This window comes from Peromyscus maniculatus, chromosome 9 (genome assembly GCF_049852395.1).
Source record: "Peromyscus maniculatus bairdii isolate BWxNUB_F1_BW_parent chromosome 9, HU_Pman_BW_mat_3.1, whole genome shotgun sequence".
Lineage (NCBI taxonomy): Eukaryota > Metazoa > Chordata > Mammalia > Rodentia > Cricetidae > Peromyscus > Peromyscus maniculatus.
This window is the reverse complement of record NC_134860.1, coordinates 68621403-68648525: the sequence shown is the minus strand read 5'-3', so window position 1 is coordinate 68648525 and position 27123 is coordinate 68621403. Positions and strand designations below refer to the sequence as shown.

The window sequence follows — 27123 nt, the reverse complement described above, 5'->3', positions numbered from 1 at the left end:
GCAGTTGGTGCTCTTAACCACTGAGCCATCACTCCAGTCCCCCCCCCCCCGACTTTTTTTTTTTTTAAAGATATGGTTTCATATCCCAGGCTGGCCTCAGGCTTGCTTTGTAGCCAAGGTTGATGATGACCTTGAACTGATCCCCCAACTGCTTCCAGCCTCTGGAGTACTGGGATTACAGGCTTCAGCGACACCTGCTTTAAGTAGTGCTCAGGATGGGACCCAAAACTTCATAAATGTTAGGCCAGCCTTCCACCAGCTGAGCTACATCCCAGCCAGTCCCCAATTCTAACTTTCTTTAAATTTGATTCCAAATCCCTCAACTCCCCCTGGTAATTCCCACCTTCTCAAACACCTCTTCCAGTTCACTCCCAGGCCCCCTGCAGAGGCATTTTGAGTCTGCAGAAGAGAAGGTGGAGCTCTAAAGGCCCCCCTGCTTTAGAGCTGAGCTGAGCCTGTGGTTGGGGAGCAGGGGAAGGTATACTGCTGGCTTGCTTGGGGGGGGGTGCAGAATGGCAGACCACTTTGTGGATTGCTGGAACTCGGAGAGGTGAGAAGGAAGCTGGAGAGTGTCACCTTCCCAGTCAGCTCTTTAAACGGCAAATAAATCCGCCTCCATGCTGCTCTGAGAACTCCAGGGAGCCAGAGCTCATTCAGACCCGTAGTTCGCCCCAAATCGCTCCTCCTTCCGGTTCACCACCCGCTAACCTTTCTGTAAAGAGAGAACTAGTCACCAACTCTCAGAACCTCGGCTGTCTGTCACATTCCAATCCAGTTAAACCCGTCCAGTTCCATGGCGCACACCTTTAATCACAACGCTAGGGAGATGGAGGCAGGTGGGTGTCTGAATTGGAGGCAAGCCTCGTCTACAGTGAATTTCAGGCCAGTTGATGCTGCATAATAAAACCCTGTCTCAGAAAAGAAAGAAAGGAAGGAAGGAAGGAAGGAAGGAAGGAAGGAAGAAAAGAAAGAAAGAAAGAAAGAAAGAAAGAAAGAAAGAAAGAAAGAAAGAAAGAAAGAAAGAAAGAAAGAAAGGAAGAAAGAAGAAAGAAAAAGAGAACTCAGTATGGTCTCTGAGCCCTATAGTAATAATAAAGCCAGTGGCAGGCTAGACCTTGGGGAATGAGGTCCCAACTCCAGGGAACATAAAGAGCTAGATTCTGGAAATGTGGCTCCTTCAATCACCAGCTGGCTTATTCTGAGCAAATTACTTCCCCGTGTGCCTGTTTCCTATCAGCACACCGCAGTTAATAGCTGGCTTGGGTACCCAGCTACGCGGGACTAGGGGTCATGTGCCATACTGCTGGGCACCTCATCCCAACTGCTAGGGGACGCTGGTGGAAGGGGCCTGGGAGGCTAAGGCTGGGTCTCAAGCCCAAAATAAGGCTCGGACGCCTTAGGGATTTCCACGCTGGCTCACTATCCTCTCATTTGGTCCTCCACTACTCCAATGGCTGTCCCATTTTTCCATAAACTGCGCATGGAGGTCCAGGCAAAAGGGACTCCCGCTCTTCTTGGGGTCTCCGTCTCAGACCAGTTTTTGTGACCATTGAGATCCTTCCAAAACGCCTAGCTACATCTGACTCCCCACCTCTGGCGCCAACCTGTTGCACCCACTGTTCGTCGCCTTACCCCTCCTTCCTGGTGGCAAGGGGTGACAGCAGAGAAGCCGAGCCAGCAGCCTCTCAAGCCAAGCCCACCCCTGCTCCCTGGAGGGAGGCTCCTCCTTTTAAGGCTGCTTCTGGGAATTCCCACCCCGAGCCAGAACTCGAGACCCCAGCCCCAGCTCGGTACCTGCAGCTCATTCTTAAGGAGATGAGGTTGGGGCATCAAACCTGAGGGCGGGAGCGGCTGACCCTGAGAGGGGGAGGGCAAGGCGCCTCCCTCCCTGTGCTTGCCCCGCGCCCTGCACTTCACCGAGGCCGGCAGGTCCGTGCGGGTCAGGAATAAATCAGAAGAGATCGCAGGGACCAGCCTCCTGATAGAGGACACTCCCGTAGCTCCATCCTTTGCGCCCGGGGACCCCCGCCCGAGGTTGGCAGCCCAAAGGTGCGAGTACGCCAATCGGACCAGCTCCGGCTTCGCAGCCTCACTGGCCCGGAAGGTGGACACCTCGCACCTCAGTCTCCCAATTACGTCCCCCTCCCGCATCCCCCCTCGGCTAGCTTCCTCTTTCCCTCCGTCTCCTTTCATCCCCGAAAACCTGTGGCTCCGAGAGACCTTGGCTTCTCTGGGACTCTGCCCCAGGGGTCTGCCCACATCCGCTCCTGAGTTTGGGGGGCAGAGGGGCAACCGCCTCAAGAAGTCTCTCCGGCGATGGGAGCCGCCCGCCTGCTGCCCAACCTTACTCTGTAAGTGTGCTGCCTGCGACTGGAGTTCTTTTGCCATTTCCAGCCCCAGGAATATTATACCTCCCTGGGACTACCGTCGGGCAGGTGGGGCAAGACAAAGGTGGGGGACGGGCGTGCCCGGGGGTGCCCACACCTGGAACTGCCTTGTCTCCCCAAACAGGTGCCTGCAGCTATTGATTCTCTGCTGTCAAACGCAGGTAGGCACCCCTACCTAGCCCCCCTTCCACACACACGCACACGCGCGCGCGCACACACACACACACACACACACACACACGCACACACGCACGCACGCACGCACACACGCACCCTTCCACTCCCTACCCAACAAGTGTGAGGTTTGGAGGATCAGTTTAGAAGATGGGTTGGAGAACAGGCTGAAGCAGGACGGCAGACAGACTGAGGTTTGCCTCTTGGGCCCTACTAACTACCCTGCTGGCTTTCGGTTGGCCTCTCCTCTCTCCGGAGACCCCTTTGTGATGGGCTTCTGGATGGCTAAGGGCATTGTGTTTATACTTGAGGGATAGAGCCCCGGAGCGGTTAGAAGCTAGAAGCCAGCGGAGGCAGCTGCCCAGGTGAGGTTTGTGCCTGCAGGTGCCTGAAGGGTTTGGATTCGAAACCACTTATTCGGTCCATTCACCCACCATCTGCCCTTCCCAACATGCTTGGACCCTAGGTGGCCAGGGACTCGGGCACAGTTGGAGTATCCAACTGGATAGGGAGACCCATTACCTATAGAGTTCCTAGGTCAAGCCTTAAAGGTTTGTGTGGGACGGAACTCGGGGTTTACCTCTCCACATTCCCCTCACACACACCTCCCACCCACCCCCCCAGCCCCCAGCTAGAGGCGAGGCGCAGACCCTTTTTTGTGATCCCCCATAAAAATGCAGCTATTAAAATGCACTGGTCCAGAACCGCTCTGGGGAGAGATGGCCTGGCTTTCCCAGGCCAGAGGCCTGTTTCTCTTCCCATCCACTGGGGACTTTTTTTTTTTTTAAGGTAAATGCCTTTTCTCTGGAGTGGGAAGGGACTGCCTTTGAAGCAGTGGGGGGGTGGGAGAGAGACAACACCCTCCTTTTTCCTCCCCCCCCCCTTTTTTTGCTCTGGCCGGTTCCAGGCCTTTTGCTTCACACATCTAGGGAGGGTAAGAAGAAAGCCCCCAGCCTGGCAGGGAGGGGTCTGGGGGTGGGTCCAACCTGTTCTGGAAAGGGAATTAGCACAATGGTGCCGCTGGCCTGGGCGTTTATGGCCTGGCTGAGGCCCCATTCAGGACCGAGGGAAGGTGGCAAGGCTGTCTTTCCCCTTGAAGTGCCCCCTCACCCCCCTGGGAGGGGGGGGGCAACAGGCTGAACCACAGCCATGCTTGAGGGGTTGCCTGACAAGCAGCTGTCTGCCGGGGTGGAAGGGGAGGTCCCCCCACAGCGGGAACATGAAAGGAACAGGCAAGGTCCTGTGGGAGAGGGACTTGTGGGCTGTGGGCTGTGGGGGGTGGGGGAGGGCGTGGGCTACTTTTGTGAAAGGCTTGAAGGGGGACAAGGAGAGGAGGGGGCTTGGGGGTGGGGAGCCGCTATCTGCCCCTGACCTGGAAGAGACTGCCAGGAGAAGGCTGCCCGCCAAGTGGGGCGGACATCCTGAACCTGGGCCAGGAGGCTAAGGCTGAGATAGACAGGAACCCACCACCCCTGGCAGGGAGGCCTGTGAGGGCGAAGCCGCACATTCCCCACCACAGAGGCTAGCCTCAAGTTTCTCTAGGGTGGGATGCATGGTAGGTCCCTGAGATGTTCTTAATCTCCCAGAGTCCCGGCAACCCTTGACCTTTAGGAACTGGTGCTGGGAATGGAAAGAATTGGAAGGGGTCAACTCTGAGCAGGTTAGACCTTGGCCTTGACAGGAAGGTTTCAGCACCACCACCCTGGTATGTTCCACCCCTCTATCTAAGAGAGAGTGGCCTCTAATACATGCTGAGCTGGGCCTAGCTCTGTCGTGGATCAGGCCTGAAATAATTACAGGTGGAATTGAGCATTAGGAACAGGGAAGGGCTGTCCCCACACGAGCCTTTCATGCTAAGATGAGGCTATCACCAGCAGCTGGCAACTGTCACCCTAGAGGGCACCTTGGAGGAGACAGGACAGTGAGTAATGTTTCTGTCCTACTCAGGTAAGGCTGGGTAAGGTGAGCCCCAATGTGGAGATATGGTACTGGACAGGCTTTGGTATACAGTGGAAATGGTTCCTTTCGCCACCCAAGGAGGCAGGCCACTAAACACCTAGGTAACTGCCCCAGGCCAGCAGGGGACCACAAAAGCAGCCACTGGTACCACCTTCTATGGCTGTGTCTACCCCATACACTAGGGAAGTATCTCTCTCTCTCACTCTTCTCTCTCTCTGATCTCCAGGACACTATGGATAAGGACCTAAGAGACCCCCAAATACCCTCCAGTGGTTAAGTCAGTAACACATCTGCTCTGTGCAGGTGTTCTGGGACCTTTCAAGGCTAATGGGGTGGGGTGGGAGCATCTAGGGGTCCTGGTTAATGGAACCAAGACCCCTGAGAAAGAGCAAGGAGTCCTGGCTATGAGTTGTGTGTCCCACGCAACAGAACACAGAGACAGGACACACAACCTTGAAGGTTTCTTCTAGCAACCTGTTGCTGCAGATGTACGCTGTCTCACTGTGCTTCCCAAAGACTGACAGCCACAAGTCCCCCCAAAGCCACAACTGGTTCATGCAGCATCCTGGGAAGATCATGGACACAGGCAGTCTTCACCTTGCACCCTACACTGCAGGGTACCCAGCCAGCCCCACTTCGCTCACCTCCTTACCCCTCTCCCCAGATGGACCAATGGTGGTGTCACCCAAAGCAAATTGACACTATTTTTCCCTTGGTAACCGCAAAGGGGGAGAATCACCCGTCTCCTAATTTTAACCAGTACGTGAGGGACCAGGGCGCCATGACTGACCAGCTGAGCAGACGGCAAATCCGTGAGTACCAGCTGTACAGCCGGACGAGCGGCAAGCACGTGCAAGTCACCGGGCGTCGCATCTCCGCCACCGCTGAGGATGGCAACAAGTTCGGTAAGACCTGGCCCTTGCCCCAGACCACTTGGATCCTGCCCAGCCTGGCCTCCAGGTTTCTTCCCAGCTCCTGGGTTAGGGGATTTGAGGTATATGGTGGGTAGAGGAAGCCCCTTGGTCCTGCAAGCCTGATAGTACACCATCCCTTTGGCCTGACTTTGAGAGACAGACTGCTTGGGGGGACCCCTTGCACATCCCTGAGCCAGCAGCTGATAGACAAAGGTCTTTCTTCTTTTCCCTCATCATAGCCAAGCTCATCGTGGAGACGGATACGTTTGGCAGCCGGGTCCGCATCAAGGGGGCGGAGAGCGAGAAGTACATCTGCATGAACAAGAAGGGCAAACTGATTGGAAAGGTGAGACCTGGGACACAGGGCAGCAGACGGATGTGTCTTCTCTACTAAAATAAGGGTGGGCATGGTTAAAGCAGGGGTGGGGGGTGGGGGCTCCTGGTTGACAGGGGGAGGTCTTTGCTTGACAAATCACCCCACCTCCCAATATTCATTTAATTCTTTTCCTTTTCTAAAGATTTGTTTTTACTTTATGTGTATGAGTGTTTAATCTGCATGGATGTCTGTGTACCACATGTGCGCCTGATGCCTATGGAGGTAAGAAGGGATCAGAGCCCCTGGAAACGGAGTTACAGATGATTGTGAGCTGCCGTGTGGGTGCTGGGATCTGAACCCAGGTCCTCTGCTAGAGCAGCCAGTGCTCGTAACCACTGAACCATTGCTCCGGATCTCTATCAATTTTTTTAATTTTTTTTTTTCTTGTATGTGTGTGGATGTTTTGCCTGCAAGTATGTCTGTACCACCACAGGCTTGTAGAACCCAGAAGAGAGTGTCTGATCCCTGAGAACTGGGGTTACACCTTTTAGCCTCCATGGGGGTACTGAGAATCAAAACATTGGTCCTCTGGCAAAGCAACCAGTGATCTTAACCACTAAGCCATCTCTCTAGCCCCCCCTCTACCCCTCCCTCCCAGTCGCTATTTAAAGGAGTCCTTGTGGCTCCTGGCCTGCTGAAGGGACAGAGGGTCCACAGGAATCTGGTGCTGATGCAAGGACTATTTCTCCAGCAGCGGTCAGGAAGAATCTATCCACTACAGGATATTGCATGTGATGTGTTGGTGTGGCAGCCCATGTGGAGGGCTAAAAAACGTGATCAGGGCCATTTCGTGTATGGTAAAAGTTCTCCTGAGTTCAGTGGGGTTCATGGACAGTGACCAGCAAGATGCATGCTAAGCACTAACTGGTGAAGCCTCAAAGCACTGTGGGTACTCCCTTTAGAATTGCCCGGTCTTGACTTCTAGCTCTGACTGGTGCTCACCGAGTACCCTTCTCACTTTTGTAAGAAAGCAAGGCATGCGGGGTCAAGTGTCCGGCTGGCTCTTTCTGATCCCTCTCTCCACCCTGCGACAGCTTTCACCCAGAGAGCATAGAATTCTCGGGAGCCATGTCCACAGCCCCCACCCCCAAGCAATGAATTTTGTTCTAGCCTGATCTTGACCCTACATTTGGGGAAACTGAGATTCAGTGCTTTCTGGAGGCTTCCTCAAGGGACACCAATGCTGAATGATTTAAGTCCACCTCTGACTCCAGGCACAGCCGGTGTGCACCGCTCACTGCTGCCTCCCTAACCAAGGTGCCCATCTCACTAGGACAGTTCCTTGGGCACAATGACTCCTTGCTCCCACTTGGGTCCTGCAGGAAGGCCCAAAGGCAGACAACTCAGCCGGGGTGAGTGGACAAATTCCCCTCCTCTGCTCCTTTCTTCCATAGCCGAGTGGGAAGAGCAAAGACTGCGTGTTCACCGAGATCGTACTGGAGAATAACTACACAGCCTTCCAGAACGCCCGGCATGAGGGCTGGTTCATGGCTTTCACTCGGCAGGGCCGGCCGCGCCAGGCCTCCCGAAGCCGCCAGAACCAGCGAGAGGCCCACTTCATCAAGCGCCTCTACCAGGGCCAGCTGCCTTTCCCCAACCATGCCGAGAGGCAGAAGCAGTTCGAGTTTGTGGGCTCGGCCCCCACCCGCAGGACCAAGCGTACCCGGAGGCCCCAGCCCCAGACGTAGTCAGGGAGGCCATAGTGAGCAAGGCCGGGTAGACGCCCCTCAGCAGCCTCCTCTCTCTCTCTTCTCTAACTCATCCAAAGATGGGGGCTGGGGTGGAAGGTGGGGAGCCAGACCCCAAAAGGACCCAAAGGGCATGAAGCATCTAATCCCCAGCTGGGAAAAAAAAACCAAACAAACAGTACTTGTGTACCCCAGGGTGGGCACCACACTCTGGAACAGGCTCTTTTGAGGCCAGGGGCAGATCCTGGGGAAAGAAGTAGGGTCTCCCTGACCTAAAACGCCTGTCTCCCAGCGTCGGCCTGAAACAAGTGGACAGGCAGGTCAGCAGATTTCAGGCCTTGCAGAACTGTTCTCAAATTTCGCTCCCGGCATCTCTCTCAGTTTGAACCAAATAGCCAAAACTCCTGACCAGACAGTAGTAGGAAGGGACTTTTGGTTTAGTTTCCAGAGACACCGAGAGAAACAAAAAACCAGCCACTCTTCCTATTTCTCGCCCCAGGCCTGCCTCCCCCATCCCAAGCCCCAGAATAAAAACCATTTTCCTGCAACCGGGTCCGCTGAAGAAAAGTGGGCAATCAGAGCACAGAACTCAGCTGCAAAGTGTCTGGGGCTGGCGGCACCGAGAGGTCAGACGCTAGCTGGGGAAGCTGGGCGCCGGGGGACGCAGGTGCAGCAGCCAGCGCGTCCCGCTGTGCCGTGCGGGGAGGCCGAGGCTCGCCCAGGCCCGGGGGACCGGCGGCCCCTCCCTCCGCGGGCTCCGATGTCCAGGCTCACGCGACGCGTCCCTGCTACCTGTAGGAGAGAAGAAAACCCAACCCCTAGGCGCGGCCCGGAGCGGCCGCTGGCGGGGGACAGGCATCCTGTGGGGCCCAGGCCCGGGGGAGGGGGGGGTGGTGGCAGGAGCGCGGCCCGGGGGACGTCAGAAGTCACCTCGCGGGGAGCAAGATTGCTTTTTTCCGGTGAGCAGGGCTGGGAGCGGGAGGGGGGGGGGGGAGGTCTGGGACGAGCGGAAGCGGGTGGGTCGAGAATGTGTCCCCTTGTTCTCCCCGGTCCCCACTGGGGGCGGAGGCGGGGGCCACACCTGAGGGCAAGCTTCAATTAGAGGCGGCCGCAGGCTGGGAATGGAGGGGGAGGGCGCCCAGCCCCCACCGAGCTTCTGGGGTGGGCTTTCCCAGAGCTTCCAGGTGTGCCTGGGGGTGGGAGCCGTAAAACCGCCTTTCCTACGGTGCGTCGGCTTTTAATCTTGTCAAGGGGGAGGTTATTGTGTCTGGGACCCTCCTCCCGGTCCTCCTCCTTTCTGCTCCTGGAAACTTCGGCCTCAGTTTCCCCCTCTTAGGAAAACGTTGGGGCGGAGGATTTATGAAGAGAGATGAAAAAGAATGAAAGCTAACCTTCTTCCCACTTCTCCCAAGAATTATTTTCAAAAAGTCCAGAACAGAAGAAGTTGTAGGGCCGGGGCGCTGGTTTAGCCTGAACCAGAGGTGGGCTGCGGCAGACAGAACCAGCTCAGAGCTGGAACAGGGCCTGACCCCCCAACCCTGGGCCATTTAGAAGGTGGAGCCGACAACAGCCAAGAGGGAGGTCCCGCGGGCCTAGGATTGACATTCTCCTTCCAGCTCGCCATAATTGCTTTTCACCAGGTTGCTTTTTTTCTGTCCCCCTATCACAAAGAGCCTTAATCCCAGTGAAGACCGCCGGACGCGCTGGGGGTAGTTTTCTGGGGTGTGTGTAGGGCGGGTGGTCTGGGGCTGCAGCTGATAACTGGTGAGTTCAATGGGACTTTAAAACTGGGGCAACACCCAGCAATTACTTGAGGACAAAGAGTTGGGGCCCCCAAGGTGTGGAGTATTGGGACTTTGGGGGGCTGGGAGGACTTTGAGAAGGAGGAGGCTCTGATCCCTCTGATTATCGCAGGAATTCGAGACATTCTTTAAGACTCTAGACTGCCTCTCCAGCCGGGCCTTGGCCCACCCCCCACCCTTCCTCTTGGGTTAGAGGCAGCTTCAAAGGTGGACTGGGCCCTTTGTCTGGCCTCGGCTTTCTTCTCGGGCCTTTCGCGGCCCCTCCCTCCCCCTTTGACCTCCCCAGCACAGACAAGCCTCTCTCGGGGCCAGCTCCAGAAAGCTCTCACTGTTTCCTTTCTTGCTTTTTGAGGTGAGGCCTGGCAGGCAAGGACAGAGCATGCCAAAGAGTACAGGACAGACAGCTTTGGAGGGCAGGACTAAACCGGAAGCCAGGGGCATCTCAGAGAACCCTCAGTCCATCTGATTCCCCGGTTGGGCTCAAAACCACCCACTCCTCACCACACCTCTTAGTGCCTCTGCCAGCCTGCAGGCTCCCTGCCCTAGGTAGCTTCTCACATCCCAGAGTCTTCTGGACAAGTTTAATAGGAAAATGTTACGGCGAAGAAGCCAGAACCAAGCATGGCGGCATTCCCCTGTCGTCCTAGCCCTCGGGAAGCTAAAACGAGAAGATTAAGAGTTCTTGCCTGGACTACAAGAGACCCTGTCAAAAATAAATAAATGAATAAAAGGTGTGGGTTAAGAGGAATTGGTCTCTCTGGTAATGACACTTTAGAGGGGTTATAAGGGGTTTTGTAGTAGGAAAGGGACTTCTCAGTGGATTTGAGATCTGGTATCTGAAGGATCTAAGCAGACTCTTGACAATGGCTTCTTGTGATAGGGGACAAGATGAACCCATCCAAGGGGAGAAGGTGCAGGGGAGCCGCAGGGACCGGACTCAAATCCTGTGTGATGTGGTATTACCACACTCTAAGAATAACCTCCACATCAATCTTTTGCTCTGTCTTTTCCCTTCACCATTCTGTCCTCTAAACTCCAAAGGAGCTGGTGCAAGGAAGTCGGGAACGATGTCCATTCACTTCAGATACCACACGGCTGGTTCGATCTTAAGTCACATTGTCCAACGACGTCCCTTGGATGCCAGTGGCCAGTGGCCTCCCAGTTACCAAGCCAGAGTCTTGGCTCCAGTCCTCAGCTTTGCTCGTAGTGGGCTATCCTCCTGGCTTCACTGCCTTTGTTTCCTTTTGATGGCTCAGCGGTTAAGAGCACTGACTGCTCTTCCAGAGGACCCAGGTTCAGTTCCCAGCACCCACATGGATGGCAGCTCACACCTGTCCGTAACTCCAAGATCTGACACTCTCACACAGACACACATGCAGGTAAAACAGCAGTGCCCATAAGATAAAAATAAATAAATTGGAAAATAAAAAACCCTCTAAGTCTTTCTATGGGTTCCCCGCTGAGTATCGTCACCTTGGAAGCCAGGGGCACCCCTTGCATACAACTGCTTTGGCAGGGCTCTCTAGGTTCTGTACAAATGAAGTCTCTGCCTGTCCACTTCTGTACATCCGCTTACTTGCCAAACACACAGGTCTGCGAGGGCCATCACTAACGTGGTTTTCAAACCTCCTGTCCAGCCTCCATGTGGAGCCTTTACAGACACTAGCAAAACAAGAACACTTGCCTTATGCATTTACCTAATTATTCTTTATCAATAAAAAAAAAATGGGAGTCAGATACTCCTCTCCGTCCTCGGTCCTCCAAAACCTCTATGGTTAATTTTGGTCAGCTAGTGGCTAGCTCCACCCTCTGACTCAAAGCAAGCTTTATTGTTAGAATGCGATCAAAATATGGCACAACACTTGCCCCCCACTCACCAAGCACATCCCCTTCTGTTTCGCTTGTTTTGTTTATTACTCTGTGTGTGTGTGCATGGTACGGTATGTGTGTGAACACACTTGCCACAGCATTCCTGGAGTAGGTTCTCTCCTTCTGCCTTTATGTGGGTTCCAGCCATCACATCACCAGGCTTGCACAGCAAGTGTCTTTACCTGCTGAGCCATCTCTGGTCCTGGTTTTGCTTTTTTGTTGTTGTTGTTTGGTTTGGTTTTTGTTTGGTTTGGTTTGGGTTTTTTGGTTTTTCGAGACAGGTTTCTCTGTGTAGTTTTGGTGCCTGTCCTGGATCTCGCTCTGTAGACCAGGCTGGCCTCGAATTCACAGAGATCCACCTGCCTCTGCCTCCCTAGTGCTGAGACTAAAGGCATGCACCACCACTGCCCGGCTGTTTTTTGTTTGGTTTTGTTTTTTAAATAAAAATCTGTTTTTATTTTATGTGTATGGGTGTTTTGTCTGCATGTATGTCTGTGTACCACATATGTGCCTAGTGCCTTCAGAGAATTGAAGTGGGAGATATCTGAAGCTAGAGTCATGGGCAGTTGTAGGTCACTTGAGATGGGTGCTGGGAACTGAACTTGGGTCCTCCAAAAGAACAGAAAGTGCTCTGAAATGCTCAGCCATCTTTCCAGCCCCTTCTCTTTAATAATTTGTGTGTGGACCAGGCGGTGGTGGCGCACGCCTTTAATCCCAGCACTCAGGAGGCAGAGGCAGGCGGATCTTTGTGAGTTCCAAGGCCAGCCTGGTCTACAGAGCGACATCCAGAAAAGACGCAAAGATACACAGAGAAACCCTGTCTCGAAAAACCAAAAAAAATTAATAATAATATGGGTGTGTGTGAGTTTGTATGTGTGTGTGATATGTGTGTGGTGAGTAAGTATAAGAGACCAGAGGTTGCCATTGATCTACTGTCTTCCTCTGTCACTCTCCATACAAATGCACACACACACACACACACACACACACACAGAGTCTCATAAGACAGAGTTACTCTACAGCGCACATCAGCCTAGAACTTACTATGTAGCCCAGGCTGACTTAAAACTTGGAGCAGCTGTCCTGACTCACCCTCTCAGGTGCTGGGATTCCAGGTGTGAGGCACCACAATCCTGTCCCCACCTCTCAGTTCCGAAAGGTTTGCCACCGGTGTGCCCACATCTGGCTGCTCCCTAGCACTGCGCTGTCTGTTCCTCGTGACACAGGCAGGATGGGAAGCCAGAACCCTCAGGTGTCCTGGGGAAGGAGGGGGTCCTGAGCAGTCGCTTTGAATTAAGTAACTATTCATTTCCTCCCTTTGGTACCGAAGCACTGTGCAGGATCCTCCGGTTAATTAAAATGTTGGAGAAGATGGAGCTTTCGGGGCACTTGAATCTTAATTGGAGGGATTAACCCATGAAAGCACAGTTCTTTCATTGGAATCTTTTCGGAATTCTCTCTCCTTCTCAAAATGAAGATAAAAAGGCATCCAGGTGTGGTAGCACAAGCCTGTCATCCTATCACGTGGGAACCAGGGAGTTGAGGAATGAAGAGTTCAAGTTTAAGGCCAGCCTGGGCTACTTATATAATGAGAGTCTTTCTTTTTTCTTTCTTTCTTTCTTTTTTTTTTTTTTTTTTTAAGAAAACGAAAAATATCCCAAAAGAGTAGATAAAAAAGTTTTGGGAATAAATCTGAGACCATCCTCACGTCTGTAACACTAACACGGAAGCTTCAGAAGAACTGCTGTACCCATGAGGCTGGGCTACAGAGTCTCCAAAGGACAAAAGTTTTGGAAATAAGGAACTAAAATGTACTAAGCTCCAGAGACATGCCAGGCAGCGGCAGGCAGGCTGTGGAAACATTCTCACCTGTCATCCAGTTGAGTCCTACAGCCTGGATCCTTGCTGTCTGCAGGCCTCAGCCCCAGGCCCCCTCCCTTGCCCAGGTCCAGTGTGGCTGGAGCCCAGAGCTTACATGGAAAATTAGCTAGAATGTTCGGTCCAAGTGTGAAGGCTGGTTTTGGTGCCGTGGCAGGAAAGAGGCTGTGAAGGCCTTTGAGGAGGGAGTGACAGGTTAGGTGATCCTGGTGGCAGCATCCGTGGTGCTGAGGCGCTGAGGTCTCAGACGCTGAGAGTCCGGACTCCAGCAGGAAGGCTTCCAGTCTCTGCTGAGAAAGAGTCACTTTTGTTGTTGTTGTTTTGTTGGAGACAGGGTTTCTCTGTGTAGCCCTGGCTGTCCTGGAACTCACTCTATAGATCCGGCTGGCCTTGAACTCAGAGATCCACCTGCCTCTGCCTCTGGAGTGTCAGTATGAAAGGCATTGCCCAGCTAAAGAGTCACTTTATAATTATTTCTTTCTTGCATATATATGTATAAAATATAAAAAAAATACATACGTAGCCTGTGTTGGCCTCAAATTCACAGCATCCTTCTATCTCAGCCTCCCAAGTATCGGGATGGTAGACATATGACACCACACCCATCCTAAAATGGCTGCTTTGGGCCTTCCTCCTCCTCGTCTTCCTCTGCCTGGATCTTTGTCCTCTCTCCTTCCTCCCCATGTGTCCAAGTGTCCAGGTGGCCTGGCTCAACCTTTCCAGGAGTTAATATTTAGACAGCGTAGGGGCACCCCTGGTGTTACCCCTCCCCAACAGGTCAGTGCATGGGGTGGGGCCTGGGCACTGGAGTGAGACGTGGACAGAGAGGCCTGTTGCTTGGGCCACAGTCCTCTCAGGAAGTCTGGCACCAGTGACCTTTCTGGAGAAAGTAGCCCAGAAGTAGGTGTCTGGGCCTGGAGCCCTCTTCCTGAGAGAAACAAGCGCCTCCACCCTCTGCTGGGATTGCAAATGCCTACTCCCAAGACCTGAGAGCTTCAGAAGGTACACTGGTCCTGTCTGAGGGAGGCCTCCTTGCCTGTTGGGTTGGTTGAGGGTATGGAAGAAGCCCACTTGGGGCAGAGTCAACTGGCACAGGGGGTCAGTGTTGCCAGCTCCCCGGGAAGAACATTTACATGACCGAGAGGGGAGAGGAACCTCAGATCAACTGGTTTTCCAAAGGAAAATGGGCCTTCCCAGGACTGGGCTGGAGGGGACCCTGTTCTCCACAGATGGGGCTGGACAGCAGGACAGAGATGAGCAGAGAATGGCAAAGGAGAGGAGGGTCTCCAGGCCTGGCTAACCTCCACCTCCAACCTGCACTCATCCCCATCCCCCCCTCCGCCACACACACACACACACACACACACACACACACACACACAGGATCCCTTCTAGCAAGGGATGACCTTGACAACGTGAGGTCGACAGAGGGAGCCCTAACTCTGTGGACCCTTTAGCTCCAGGGCTGACTGGACCCTGTCTAAGGTGTCTGGCTGGTGTGTGTGGGGGGAACATTCCAAACAACATGTGACTGATATGTTGGGGGAATGGATTTGGGCCTTAAGGGACCGGAAGAAGCTCTGACTTTCGTCTAGGTCAAGGAGAGAGACAGAGGGAGGTTTTGAGAAAGAGGTACCCAGGTAAATGGTAGAGGTAGGAGCCCACGGCTATGTGTCCCGCCCAGCCAGTGACCTTCTGGGATGTGGTTCCTCAACACCAGGGCTGTGAATCCCTGGTCCTTTTCACCTTCTCCACCCACTCACTCCATCGGCTGCCTGGAGCAGGGCAGTTATCCTTCCAACCAGCCTGTTGTCTGGCCCTGAATTATGGTTCCCTCCAGGCCACTCCTGGAGCCAATCCTGGCTTATGAGGAAGAGGGGGGGGGCACACTTGGTAGGGTATGGCTGGGGGGCACAGCCCCAGCATTATCGACTCCTCGGCAGGCCCCCTCCCTCTGTCCCCGAGGAAGAAGCAATAGGAGTCAGTTCTTCTCCTCCCCCTCCCATCGCTGCTGAGCTGGGCCTGGGCTGCCAGGAGGTTGTCTTGGCAACGGGAGGCGGAGAGGAGATGCGCTGAGGGATGGAGGTGTATGTCACCGCAGAGGCCGCCGCCGTGTTCCTGCCCCACGCCCCAGGCCCTTGAAGGTACTGAGAACCCCTGCCCTCATGTTTCCCTCCTCCTGGCCTTTCCCCGGACTCTTCCCCCACTTCCCTCTGCCTCATAGGCTGGCTTCCATCAGGAAGGGATTCCTCTCTTCCTGAATCGTTGACTCCCTACCCAGGGCTCCTAACCCACCTCAGTCTAGGCTCCTGTCTACATACAACATACCTCGGGAGACCCTTCCTTGTACTGGAAGACATGTCTCCCGGGGTGGGGTCTGAAAAGGGGGGGTGGTAATCCAAGGAGGAGGAAGCCAGGCAGGAGCGAAGTCAGGAATCTGAAGGGCTGAGTGTCAGAGCCCTGGGTACCTGGTCTCTCAAAAGGATGGAGCAACGCTGAGGAGGAGGGCCTCCCTCCCTCCCTCCCGCGCTCTCAGACCCAGACTCGGGGCTACAAGGGTGGGGTTGAAGGGGCAAGCCGTGAGAGGCTAGGCAGAAGCCAGGACTTCGCTGGAAAAAAGCCGGGTAGCTCCTCCTCCAAGCTTGTGCCCCTCTTCCCGCACATTAAAGGTATACCCCATGCAGCTCCCCGGCCTTTTCTCCCTGCTTCTGTGGATTGGACGTCCCTCCCCCACCCCAGGTTTTTGTTTTTTTGTTTTTGTTTTTGTTTTTTCTTCTCTCCCTCTCTACCTTCCACAGGACCCGCCCTGCCTGCACCCAGGCAGCTAAGTCTGGGTTCCCTGCCCTCCTTCCCCCTTCTCAGGCACTCAGCTACCTGCCTTCGTCATCTCTCCTTGTGTCCAAGCCACCTTCAGGTTCCAGTCTCCCCTGTCTTCTGCTAATCGAGATATACCTTCCCTTCCCGTCCCCTCCCGTCCTCCTCCCTTTGAAAAAGGACGCTGGGGCCATATTTTTTACCTGTCTTCTTCAAGCCCCTCCCCCTGAGATTTTTTTTTTTTCCATTCAGAAACCCCAGAGCCCCCTCTCCAGATCCTAGCTCTGCCCCAGGAGCTGCTGATACCATCAGCTGACCGGCTGTGGGCAGCAGTTACCAGGGCAACGCCAGGCTGCCTAGGTAGGCAAGTCTGCAGCCGACATGGAGGTAGGAAGAGGCCAGTCAATGCTGGTAGGGGTCAGTGTCTAGGCTTTCGATGTACCCCAAAGCCGGGAATGGTGCAAGTTTTGCCAGGGAGGGAAGGCATGCCTCTGTGCTGGAATGAGTGCCATCTGGTAGGAAGCTTCCTTGTCAAAAACATCTTCCCTGGGGAGAAGCCAGGTCCTTCATTCCATCCACTGGCCCCTACTGCAGTTCCCAGGGGATCAAGGTTACTGAAAATTCACTCTGGATCTTACGTATTCATCACCTGGTTCCTTATATCCTTCCATTCACGCCCCCTAGGAGAGGGTTAATCCTTGAATGATCAATTCTGGTACCCGAGTTGTTCCCTCATCCCAGAGGTGGGGACCCTCACAGCGCCTCAACCGCTTCTGGAAGATGGTGGAGCCCTATGAATGGGGTTTGAGTTGCAGGTGCCTGGAGAGCTAGGCACAGCTCCCCTCCATTATCAGCAGCGGCCACTCACCCCCAGCCACTTGAACTCTGCTGGAAGGGCTATGAGTGTGGATAGAGCAGAGCCGGGCTGTGGGAAAGGGGAAAAAGGCAGCGCGGCCAATTCTGCTTCGTCATGATGCCGGGCGTCATGATGCCGGCTAATGCGCCCCTTGTTTCAAATGGATCAGCTGTAGCAGCAGCTGAGGTGGACTGGACCAGCAACACACCCAAACACACACACACACACACACACACACACACACACACACACACACACACACACACACACACACACACACACACACACACACACACACCCTGGGGCCGGCCACTATCAGTTGGTGGTGGGGAGGGGCCCGCCCGCCCAGCGACCGCCCGTCCTGCCCGCCCACCAGACACCAGGCGCGGACTCCCCAGCATCGGGTACCCAAGCTGGTTGGCTTGCAAGAGCAGCAGGGTATGGGTGAAATGGGTGGGGGTTCAGAAGGGAGATCAGACCGCTGAGCTAAGACCAGCTCCCCTCCTTCGCCAGCTCCCACCCCACCCACCCTAAGCCGGCTTTCTTCCTGTTATTTGTGCTTCGCTAAAGCGCGGCTGGGTTCCTGGAAGAGCCGCCTCCTACCTAGATTCCTGAGAAAACGCGGCAACCCGTGGACCAGGGCCTAGGCCTTTTGCCTCTCGGGGCTTTTGGAGAGCCCGGGCCCCACTGTCTGGGAGGAGGTAGGTGCCAGGGTCCACTGCCTCTCTTTCTTTCCGTAGGTACTTTGGGCTGCACCTCTGGCTTTGGGGCATGGCTTTGGGTAGTGGCGAGGATGCTAGGAGAAGGTCAGCTTTGGACCCTTGGTCAGTAGAAGAATGGGTCTAGGTGGCTAGACCAGAGCTTAGCTGGGTTTGATCTGATCAAACCCCCTCCTTATTTGGGGAGAAGGATCTAGGGTATTGTCATGCAAAAAGTCCATATGACTCCCTCCCCCACCCCACCCCACCCCCGCGCGCCCCCCAGCACCTGTTCCCTGAGTCCTCCACCCTGCCTACCTAGCTTCTCTGGTCGGAATTCAAGGGGTGGGGTCGTGGGGGCACAGTCGGTGGAGGGAGCTGTTATCTTTTTGCTCAGTGATGCAAGGAATCTTTGCCAGCCTCCCTCCCACCGGGTCAGGCGCCCTCCGGAGTGGCAAGGGTTCAGTGAGGGGGCCCAATGCTGTTGGTTTACAGCCCGCTCTGGAGCCCCTCCTAGCCGAGGCTGGCCAGGCTGGGGTGGGAACTCAGTGAAGAATGAGGCTGTGTAGCAGGGTGTGACCGCAGTCCTAGTCGGCAGCTAGTGGGGGGGGGGGGGGCGGCGGCCGGGGGAGATGATGAAGGGGACTGGGTGATGAACAGACCCAGAGGTCCTCTGGGTCCTAAGGGCTCTTCCTTTCCCAGCACCAGACACACAAAGCTCCCTTTGCTGGGCAGGCACACCTGTGTGTCTCCTCCCAGGGGGGCTGGTTGCCAGGTTGTTGTGGGTCTAAGAGAAGAAAGGTAGTGTTGCCGTGGAAGATGTAGGGAAGCCACCAGGGGATGGGTCAGGTGAGGGCACTGGGAGTATTGGGGTCCACGTGCTCAGCACAGGGATGGGTCCAGCAGAGCATGCCGGGGGCTGTGAGCATAGGAACTGGTGCCGAGGAGGAGGGAGGCATCAGTGGGCGGGTGTAAGTAGGTGTCCTCGGCAGCGCTATGTGTCATCGTGAGGGGGTGGAGGGGGTCCTGGCAGGGAAAGTGGGCGAGTGCTCTGGCAAGGAGGGCTGCAGAGTCCCTGTGTGCACCCGTGTGCAGGAGTTCTCTCAGCAACCGTGTGTTGGGCACGGAGCTCTTCTTCCTGGAATGCTCCTGTGAGTCTTGTCTCAATACAGCTGGCCTTTCTGAGGTTGGGACGACATCTATCCACTGATGGGAAATGTCTGTACGGTTCTTTCAGAGCTCATGTGTGAGGAGAGTGGAATAAGGACCTCTCCTGAATTCTGAAATTCTGGATTTAGGGTGGATGTTTCCCCTCTCCCCAGATGTGTCAAATCAGCTGTACCCCAGGTACTCAGGATATAAGGCCAGAACAGAAACATGTTGGGACGAAGCAAGCTTGAGGGACTGAGGGACCTAGAAAGGAGGGACCTACCTCATCTGAGGGAAGCGTGCAGAAATGGCCTGCCAACCTGGTCAAGAGAGAAACCTAAGCAAACTCCAGTGAATCCAGACGTATTCGTGGGGTCAACGGGAAAAGGGCACCGGGGCTCAGGGCTGTTGTGATTGAGAGTGGGTGGGCAGGGCCCTGGGACAGATGCCTGATCTTGTTCAGTGTGGCAAGTCTCGGACAGTGTTGGTGACAGCAGCACCTAGTCCAAAGCAATAGGAAAAGGTTAAGAAAAAAAAAATTGCATGCGAGAAGAGAGTTTGCTGGCCTGAGAAAAGGGCAGGGGTAAGCTTGGCTTAAGTAAGGCCTTCCTTCGGTGAGCCACTGTTCTATGCAGGCCCAAACCCTTCTTCTGTCCTGCATCCAGTCCCACCCTACAATCCACACATTCATTGTAGTATGCCTGGTCCCTGCCCTGTTGGTTGCCTGAGCCGCCACCACCCTCCTCCCGCCCTAGGATGCTGTTTTGGGAACTGGTGACCTAGCTGGAGCCTGCCTTTATTTCTGGCTTTGGGTTTGTTGCCACAGCAACTATGCAAGTGGGCCTGGGAGGGGAAGAGGGAGAGGGTGAAAGGCAGGGGCGGCGGCGGCGGCGGGGGGGGGGGGGGGTGAAGAAGGAAAAGGGAAGACAGGAAGAGAGAGACAGAGATGCTGAATGAAACCGAGACAGAGGACAGACCTCCCACCTGCCTGACCCAGCCCAAGTGGCCAGCTTGCCTTACTTGTTCCTTACTGTCTGTGGCCTTCTCCAGCATGGCTTGACGATGCCAGGTGCTCCAGAGCCAGATCCTACAATCTCATCCAATCCTAGACTCCCAGCTCCCGCTCTACAGGCAAGGTGAGAGGCAGAGAGGCCCCAAGTTCGTATTAAAACAGGATCTTTGGGGGATGCACTGGGAAGAACAGGAACTTCCTTTGGCTTAAATACAGCCCCGGGGTTGAATTCCAGCTTGGCTTCCTTTGGGTGGCCTTGGGTGAGTTCATCTCTCAGCCCTTTTTGTCCTTATCTCAAAGTGAGTTAGAACGCCAATGTGTCAAGTCCAGCCAGGCTATAGAAATACCCCCAGGCTATACGGATACCCACACAGAGAAGGCGGTAACTGGTTTAGGATGGACAGAATGGAAGCGAAGGCTGGACCAGAGCCCACCTGCGATGGTGGATCTGCCTGCCGGCTGAACCTTCATTCTACAAGTCCAGGGGCCTCAATCTCGATTCATCCCTGCCTGAAACAAAAGCCACCCTGGGATGTGTGGCTGCAAATTTGGAGATCCCTTTTGGGCGAGTCTTATCACCCCCATCCTGGGGAGCTGCAAAGCTCCGGTTGCCCTGGAGATGAGAGGGTGGGTGGTTTGAGGTGGGGCCTGGCTGGCGTCTCCGATAAGGCTGGGGCGCCCAGCTGAAGGTGGGTGCGGCTGCGATGGGAGGATGGGGAGCCTGCTGGCTATTGACCTGAGCCTGGGAGGTTGAAGGGTGTCTTCCGACACCTGGACTAGCTTCCTCCATGGTGCGCTACCTCCCTCCCCTTCCCTCCTCCCTCCCTTCCTGCTGCAGCCTGCCCTTTCAGTCTGTGCCCACAGAGGTTACAGGAGTCTCCAGGAGAGAGCAGGGCTGTGCCCGAGGGTGGGAAAGGGATCAGGCCTGGAAGCAAAATGAGACATTAGCTTGGGTGAGGGGACGCCACGTGGGTGCCGTAGGCAGATGCCTGTGCAGTGCGACTTGGCAGAAGCTGAAAAATCACACACACACACACACACACACACACACACACACACACACACACACACACCTCCTCACCTCCCACTCCCATTTTCTTTCTTTTCTCATCTTCCACCCTAAAACATCTTCCCCCTGCTGGCCTTCTGACAGCCGCAAATGTCCCCGGGAAGAACCTTATTTGTAGCCTGGGATTGTATGTAGCTTCGCTGAAGGGCTGGCAGGCATGAAGTCCTGGGGTCGATCTCCAGCATCACATTAAGTCAGGCCAGGTGGTGCCAATGGGCCCAGCGTTCTTGAGGTGTAGAAGTTCAGTGTCATCCCTGATAAGGTTTTATATATATATATATATGTATATATATGTATATATATATACACACATATATATATACATATACATACACACATACACACACACACACACACACACACACACACACATATATAGTTGGAGGCCAGCCTGGCCTACCGAGAGAGCTCTTTGCCTAAAACAAACCAACAAAACACCCACCAGGAAACCTTCCATTCAAATGCAAATGTCCCCACAGAGGTAAGGCTTCTGCCCTTAGCACTTTCCCCAAAGCTGCTGAACTCTGTGCTCTGGCACCAAGGGACGCCGGACCCCGATGAAGCTGGGAAGGCACCCCAGTGCTTCGGAGGGTCTGGGAGGGGGAAGGGACGGAGGAGCACAGTAACTCAAGCTGAAGTTTTGCATGCCGTGGTATCGTGGTCGGTGGGCTTAGTGTGTCCTTGACCCAGTGCTTGCTGAAGTCTCCATTTCTTCTTCTACAGACCTGAGGTGACTGACAGTCAGTTCACAGGATTAGGATGTCAGGGTGAGGGTGAAACGCCAGGCCATGAAGTGCCGAGGCCAAAGCCACTCATGACACATTCTGCAGACACTAACTATTGATATAACTCTGCTCATCGGAGTTCAAAATCACGTTCCTGAGTGGCAGGGGGTGGGGTGGGGGTGGAGTGGGGGGGCAGTGCTGGTGTTTGTACATGTGGCCACATCCCCTGGGACCCCTCGCTTTCCTGCTCTCAACACTCCGATGGGCAGCCATTGCTCCGTAATGCACCCCACACCTGATGTTCAGGGTGGGGCACTAGAACATCGTTCTTCCGGCCAATCCGTGCTTAGTTGTATGCGCCCTCCAGAGTGTCCCTTCCCAGCTCCCCTGCGCTCTGCTCTAGGCCACCTTATGGTCTGCATAAACTTTCACTTGGTTGGTAAAATAGGAGCCCTCTGACTGGCTGCCTCCAAATGCCCTGCTCTCTTATTACCCAACTTCTTGCCCTTTCCCCTTCTTTCTGAGAAGCATGTGCTTTCTCCAGAGCCTGTCCACCGCCTGGGTACTGACAATCCTCCCTCCCCCACCCCTCACCCCACACCTCCCTAGGGCAACCACAAGCCAGGGCTTCCCTTCTTTAAAGCCCCTTTGTGGTGGCGCACACCTTTAATCCTAGCACTCGGGAGGCAGAGCCAGGCAGATCTCTGTGAGTTCGAGGCCAACCTAGGCTACCAAGTGAGTTCCAGGAAAAAGGCGCAAAGCTACACAGAGAAACCCTGTCTCGAAAACAAACAAACAAGTAAACAAGTCCCTTTGCTAGAGCCCTGCACAGACTCCACTCCTCGGGTGCGTACAGCCTTCTGTCACTTCTCTGGGAGCTGGCTCCTCACTTCCTCCTCAGTGATGGCTTCAGCTTCCCTGGCATTCTCATCTCTTTGTTCTCCTTCGGCTCCCCTCAACGTTTATTGCATACTTCCTGTGGAGTACCAGATCCCCTTTGCTTTCACTCCCCAAAGTGGGTCCTGGGTCTCCTACAGGCATCAGAAAACACAGACACTTACCTTACGATCCATAACAGTAGCAAAATCACGGTTGCGAAGTAGCAATAGTTTGGGGTCACCACAGCATGAGGAACTGTATTAAAGGGTCACAGCATTAGCAAGGCTGAGAACCAGTGTCTAGGCCAACAGTCCCCAGGCCACTCTTTCCAGCCTGGTGCCTCCGGAAGATCCTTTCCTCTGCACATACCCACCTGTCCACCAGCTGCCCTGTTAGAAATGGATGCTTCTCCCCCCTCCCCCCCACCCCCGTTCCCCCCTCATCCCCCCCCCCCCCCGCCCCCTACTCCCCGCTCCCCCTGAGTCAGGCAGTACCTGATCTGCCTGCACCTGCTGCTCTTAGCATTTCTCCACATTGCTTACTTCTGTTCTGAGTCCCGTGTCGAAGTCTGGCCCTTGAACCCTGCTTCTGTCTGTCGCCTGGTTCACTGGCCTCAAGCACTGCCGAGATCATGTCACTTCTTGGCTCAAAAGTTCTTAACCCTCCTGTGATGGATGTCATTCACCAAATACTCTCTAATTCTAGCCTGGGACCCAGACTCCTGTCTCAAATGGCTCTCAGTCCCCAAGTGCTGTAATCCAGCCCTATTTGGTGGTCCCAGACAGACCCAGTGTGTCCCCATATCCCCACCTCTGTTCACGCCTTTTTCTTTTAAGAATCCTTTTTTGCTGAGGTGGTGGCGCACACCTTTAGTCTCAGTGCTTGAGAGGCAAAGGCAGGTGGATCTCTTTGGAAGTCAGCTGGTTTGCACAATTTGTCTCAAAACACCTGTCTTTTTAAAGCTGGGATTGGTGGCAACAGCCCATTCTTGTAACCTCAACACTTAGGAGACTAAAGCAGGAAGGTTATAAAGTTAGGAGCCCTCTAGACTATATCCCAACCTGGGCTACAGAGTAAAACCCTGTCTGTAAACAAACAAACAAACAAACAAAAAACCCCAATAAACAAACAACTCCTCTTCTCAATTTTTGTATGACCTCAAAGAGGGCACCCTTTATAAGGAGGCGGTTCCAACCTGTGTGGGCTGCAACTCCTTTGGGGGTCAAATGACCCTTTCACAGGGGTCGCCTAAGACCATCCTGCGTATCAGATATTGACATCATGATTCGCAACAGTAGCAGATTACAGTTATGAAGTAGCAATGAAAATAATGTTATGGTTGGGGATCAGCACACTCTGAGGACCTGTATTAAAGGGTCACAGCGTTAGGAAGGCTGAGAACCACTGCTCTTAGGCCTCCAACAAGTACCTCCTCTGAGAAACTTCTCCATTCCCCCACAGACACCTCTCCCTTGACTCCCTACAGCCCACTGCCTTATCTGGGATGTGCGCCTCTCCACTTTGCATAGAAGTTATCTATGGCAGGCAAGCTCTCTTCCTGGAGGGGCCTGTAATCGGTCCTTTCGTTCATCTTTCTGTTCTTCATGAGGCTCAGCACCGAGCTTGGGACCCTGTTCAGTGGGGAAGAGATGATCCAGAGTGAGGGGGTGGATAAGTCAGTAGCAGATCTCCTACTAGATGGCAGATGGGTGGATGGATGGACAAGCACTCACCTCTAGGGTTAAGCCATAGGTATAGAGCTTATGACAATGGCTATTGATAAAGTAAAAACCAGAGCCTAGCGAGAGAGAGCTGACAGCTCTTTTTTTGTTTGTTTGTTTAGTTTTTCTGAGACAGGGTTTCACTGTGTAACAGCCCTGGCTGCCTGGAACTTGCTTTGTAGACCAGGTTGGCCTCAAACTCAAAGAGATCTGCCCGTTTTTGCCTCCCGAGTGCTGGGATTACAGGCATGTGCCACCACTGTCCAGCCCAAGCTGACAGACCTTAAGCGTGTACCAAAATGCATTTTGCTCATCAGATACCTGGTTTAAGCTTTTCAAAATCAGCTCTGAGAAGGTTGGAGGACAGTGATGCTCTAGAAAGAGAATCCTGTTACCACAAACACCAGATTCCTCCTGTGCCTGATGGAGATGCCCAGGTTCTAGAATTATTTATTTGTTTGATTTGCTTTTCAAGACAGGGTTTTTCTGTGTAGCCCTGACTATCTTGGAACTCATTTTGTTGAACAGGATGGTCTCAAACTCAGAGATCTTCTTGTCTCTGTGTCTTGAGTGCTGGGCCACCACACCCAGCCGCTGGTTCTAGAATTCTCTCTCTCTCTCTCTCTCTCTCTCTCTCTCTCTCTCTCTCTCTCTCTCTAAAAGATTTATTTAACGTACATGGGGTTTTGCCTGCATATATGTCTATATGAGAATGTCAGATTCCCCTGGACCTGGAGTTACAAACAGTTGTGAGCTGCCATGTGGGTGCTGGGAATTGAACCCGGGTCCTTTGAAAGAGCAGCCAATGCTCTTAACCACTGAGACATCTCTCCAGCCCCCTGGTTCTAGAATTCTAAAAAACTTGCAGGACACATCCCTGGGTGGGCATCCTGAATCATGCCATCATGCCAAAGGCACTTAACGTGAGCTACTTGACCCTCGACATGTCCTTAACCTCCCCAAGCCTTGGTCTCCTGGTCTGTGAAATGGGTCTACCCTGAAGGGTTGCAGTAAGATAAATTAGAAAAATATTTATGTGGTGTTTACCAGCATCTAGCATATGGTACTTAGCACAGCTACTTGAGAGCTGAAGCAGGAAAAGGTCACAAGGTAAAAGGCTTTCCTGGACTATGGAGTAGTTCAAAGCTAACCTGAGTAACTGATTGAGGCCCTGTCTCAGAGCAAATAATGAAACAGAGACGGCAAAGTCTGTGGCTCGGTAGGAGAAGGCACTAAGCTCAGTCCCTGGCATCCCATGCACACCGGAGTAGCTAGCACAGGACATGCATGCATTCAGCAGTGACAGCAGGTACAGAAGCCACCCTCTGGAAGTCGGCAGCCCATTCACTGGAGCGCAGCAGCCAGCACTTAGACAGCACCCTTCCCTGTGAAGTCCCTGTTCAGAAAAGGGTCAGCAGGCGAACAGGATCGCAGGGCCTTCCCCGTGGATCCTGGAGGATGCGTAGCCTGAGGGGGGTGGAGAGGTGGACAGAGGTGAGCAGAGGTGGGCCGAGGTTGGCGGGTGAGGACAAGGGCTGCTGACTAGTGCAGTGGCACGTGGGCAGCAGGGTGGTTGAGATGCAGTGCAGGTGAAACGGCCTGGGAGAGCCAGGCGTGGTGGTCCAGGCCTTGAATCCCGGCATCTGGGAGCCTGGGCCTAAGAGAGGATCGAGAGTTTGAAGGTAGCCAGGCCATGTAGTGAAGGAGAGAGGGCCATGCAGTGAAGCTCTGTGAGGGGAGAGAGAGAGAGACAGAGAGAGACAGACAGAGAGAGAGAGAGAGAGAGAGAGAGAGAGAGAGAGAGAGAGAGAGAGAGAGAGGGAGAGAGGGAGAGAGAGAGGGAGAGAGGGAGAGAGCGCACTAACTTAAGAGGACTCGGCTTCACCCCCAAAGAGAGAGAGAGAGAACAAACCAGTGATCTCATTCTTTCATGACTGGCTATAGAAAAGCCCCCTAAATTCACTAATCCCTGGGGAGATAGAAATAATACTCGTAGCTGACCCTCTACATGGAGTAGATCGTGTTCTGTGCACTATGTGTGCCCTAACGTACCTGCTCTGATGCGGGAGAGATGGCTCAGTGGTTAAGGGCATTGGCCGCTCTTTCAGAGGACCCAGGTTTGGCCCCTAACACTCACATGACCCCTCCTCTGTAACTCCAGTTCCAGGAGAGCTGATGCCTCTTCTGGCCTCCGTGGACACCAGGTACGCATGTGGTGCACAGACAGACAGACATGCCGGCCAAAACCCTATACACATAAAAATAAATAAATAAGTGCTGTGGACTTCCCAGAGAGGTCTATGACAAGAAACTATGATTACTTTTCCTAGCTTTGCTGTTATTGTTTTAGACAGGGTCCCACACAATAATTCAAGCTGATTGGAACTCACTGTGTAACCTAGGCCAGCCTGTAAATTCAAAGCAATCCTCCTGCCTCAGCCTCCCAAGATGTAAGCTAGGATGTAAGCATGTGCAGAGTGCAAAAGACTCGCCCAAGACCACACGGCATCCGAGGAGCAGTTCACTTCTTAAGCTCCAGGCCTCCTGGCTTGGAAGGCCCTGCTTGAAACCGCCCCCTTATTCTCTACCTTCCCCTTCCATTCACAGCTCTCCTCACGCTGTGGCTTTCCAGGGCCAGTGTTGGGAGAAGAAGAAGGGAGGGTAGCTGAGGGAGTGACCCAAGAGGAGAGTGCGTGGGCTATGGTCTCCACCTAGTACACAGACTGACCTAAGTTCCTAGGAACAGAGTGTGAAAGGAGGTCCAACCAGGCATTCATGGAGCAGCATGGCAGCCCCTTGAGAATGTTCTGGGCACTCTGTGGCCACAAAGATGTGGTTCAGGCCCCAGAGGTATTTTTCAGTGTCTGCGGGGCGGGGGCGGGGGGGGGGGCGGGGGGTGCTGTCTGACTGCAGGGAGTAGAGAAAGGTCCAAGTGAGCCAGCTTCGGAGGCCCGGCACCCGCTCTAGCTCATGGCCACGGCTTCACCACTCTACCCGACCCCCATGGGTTTTCTTCCTCCAGCCTCTGGCTCCCTATGCTTCCGCTCTTAACTAATGACTCTGTCTCCCTTGATAACCTTCTGGGGAAAATGAAGAGGTAGGTGGCTGAGCAAACTGCAGGGAGTGGCACCCGTGGCTGGAGTAGGAGGGGCC

General features: G+C 54.1%; 2 protein-coding genes across 11 annotated transcripts in view; both read left to right on the top strand.

Annotated features, from left to right (window-relative positions):
* Positions 1-5110: 5110 nt before the first annotated feature.
* Fgf17 (fibroblast growth factor 17) lies at positions 5111-8038 on the top strand. The gene is made up of 3 exons (XM_006989113.3): positions 5111-5425; positions 5674-5780; positions 7205-8038. The coding sequence occupies exons 1-3, from the start codon at positions 5185-5187 to the stop codon at positions 7496-7498; spliced, it is 642 nt and encodes a 213-aa protein (XP_006989175.2). The 5' UTR covers positions 5111-5184; the 3' UTR covers positions 7499-8038.
* Positions 8039-8414: 376 nt separating this feature from the next.
* Dmtn (dematin actin binding protein) overlaps positions 8415-27123 on the top strand; it is a 38890-nt gene continuing 20181 nt past the window's right edge. For 2 of the 10 annotated variants that reach the window (XM_076545337.1, XM_076545330.1), the window contains exons 1-3: positions 13885-14049; positions 14991-15191; positions 17288-17418. The gene's annotated coding sequence lies outside the window, so the exon portion shown is untranslated. Of the gene's footprint in view, positions 8458-13884; positions 14050-14990; positions 15192-16146; positions 17156-17281; positions 17419-19614; positions 19701-27123 lie in introns of those variants that run through there. The other 8 variants (XM_076545338.1, XM_076545332.1, XM_076545333.1 and 5 more) reach the window with 7 other exon arrangements.

Bases quoted from the DNA above. Each gene is read 5' to 3' on its own strand.
- Fgf17 (XM_006989113.3), top strand. From the start codon at position 5,185: ATGGACCAATGGTGGTGTCACCCAAAGCAAATTGACACTATTTTTCCC. The intron at 5,426-5,673 runs GTAAGACCTGGC...CCCTCATCATAG, and splicing joins TGAGGATGGCAACAAGTTCG to CCAAGCTCATCGTGGAGACG. The intron at 5,781-7,204 runs GTGAGACCTGGG...TTTCTTCCATAG, and splicing joins AGGGCAAACTGATTGGAAAG to CCGAGTGGGAAGAGCAAAGA.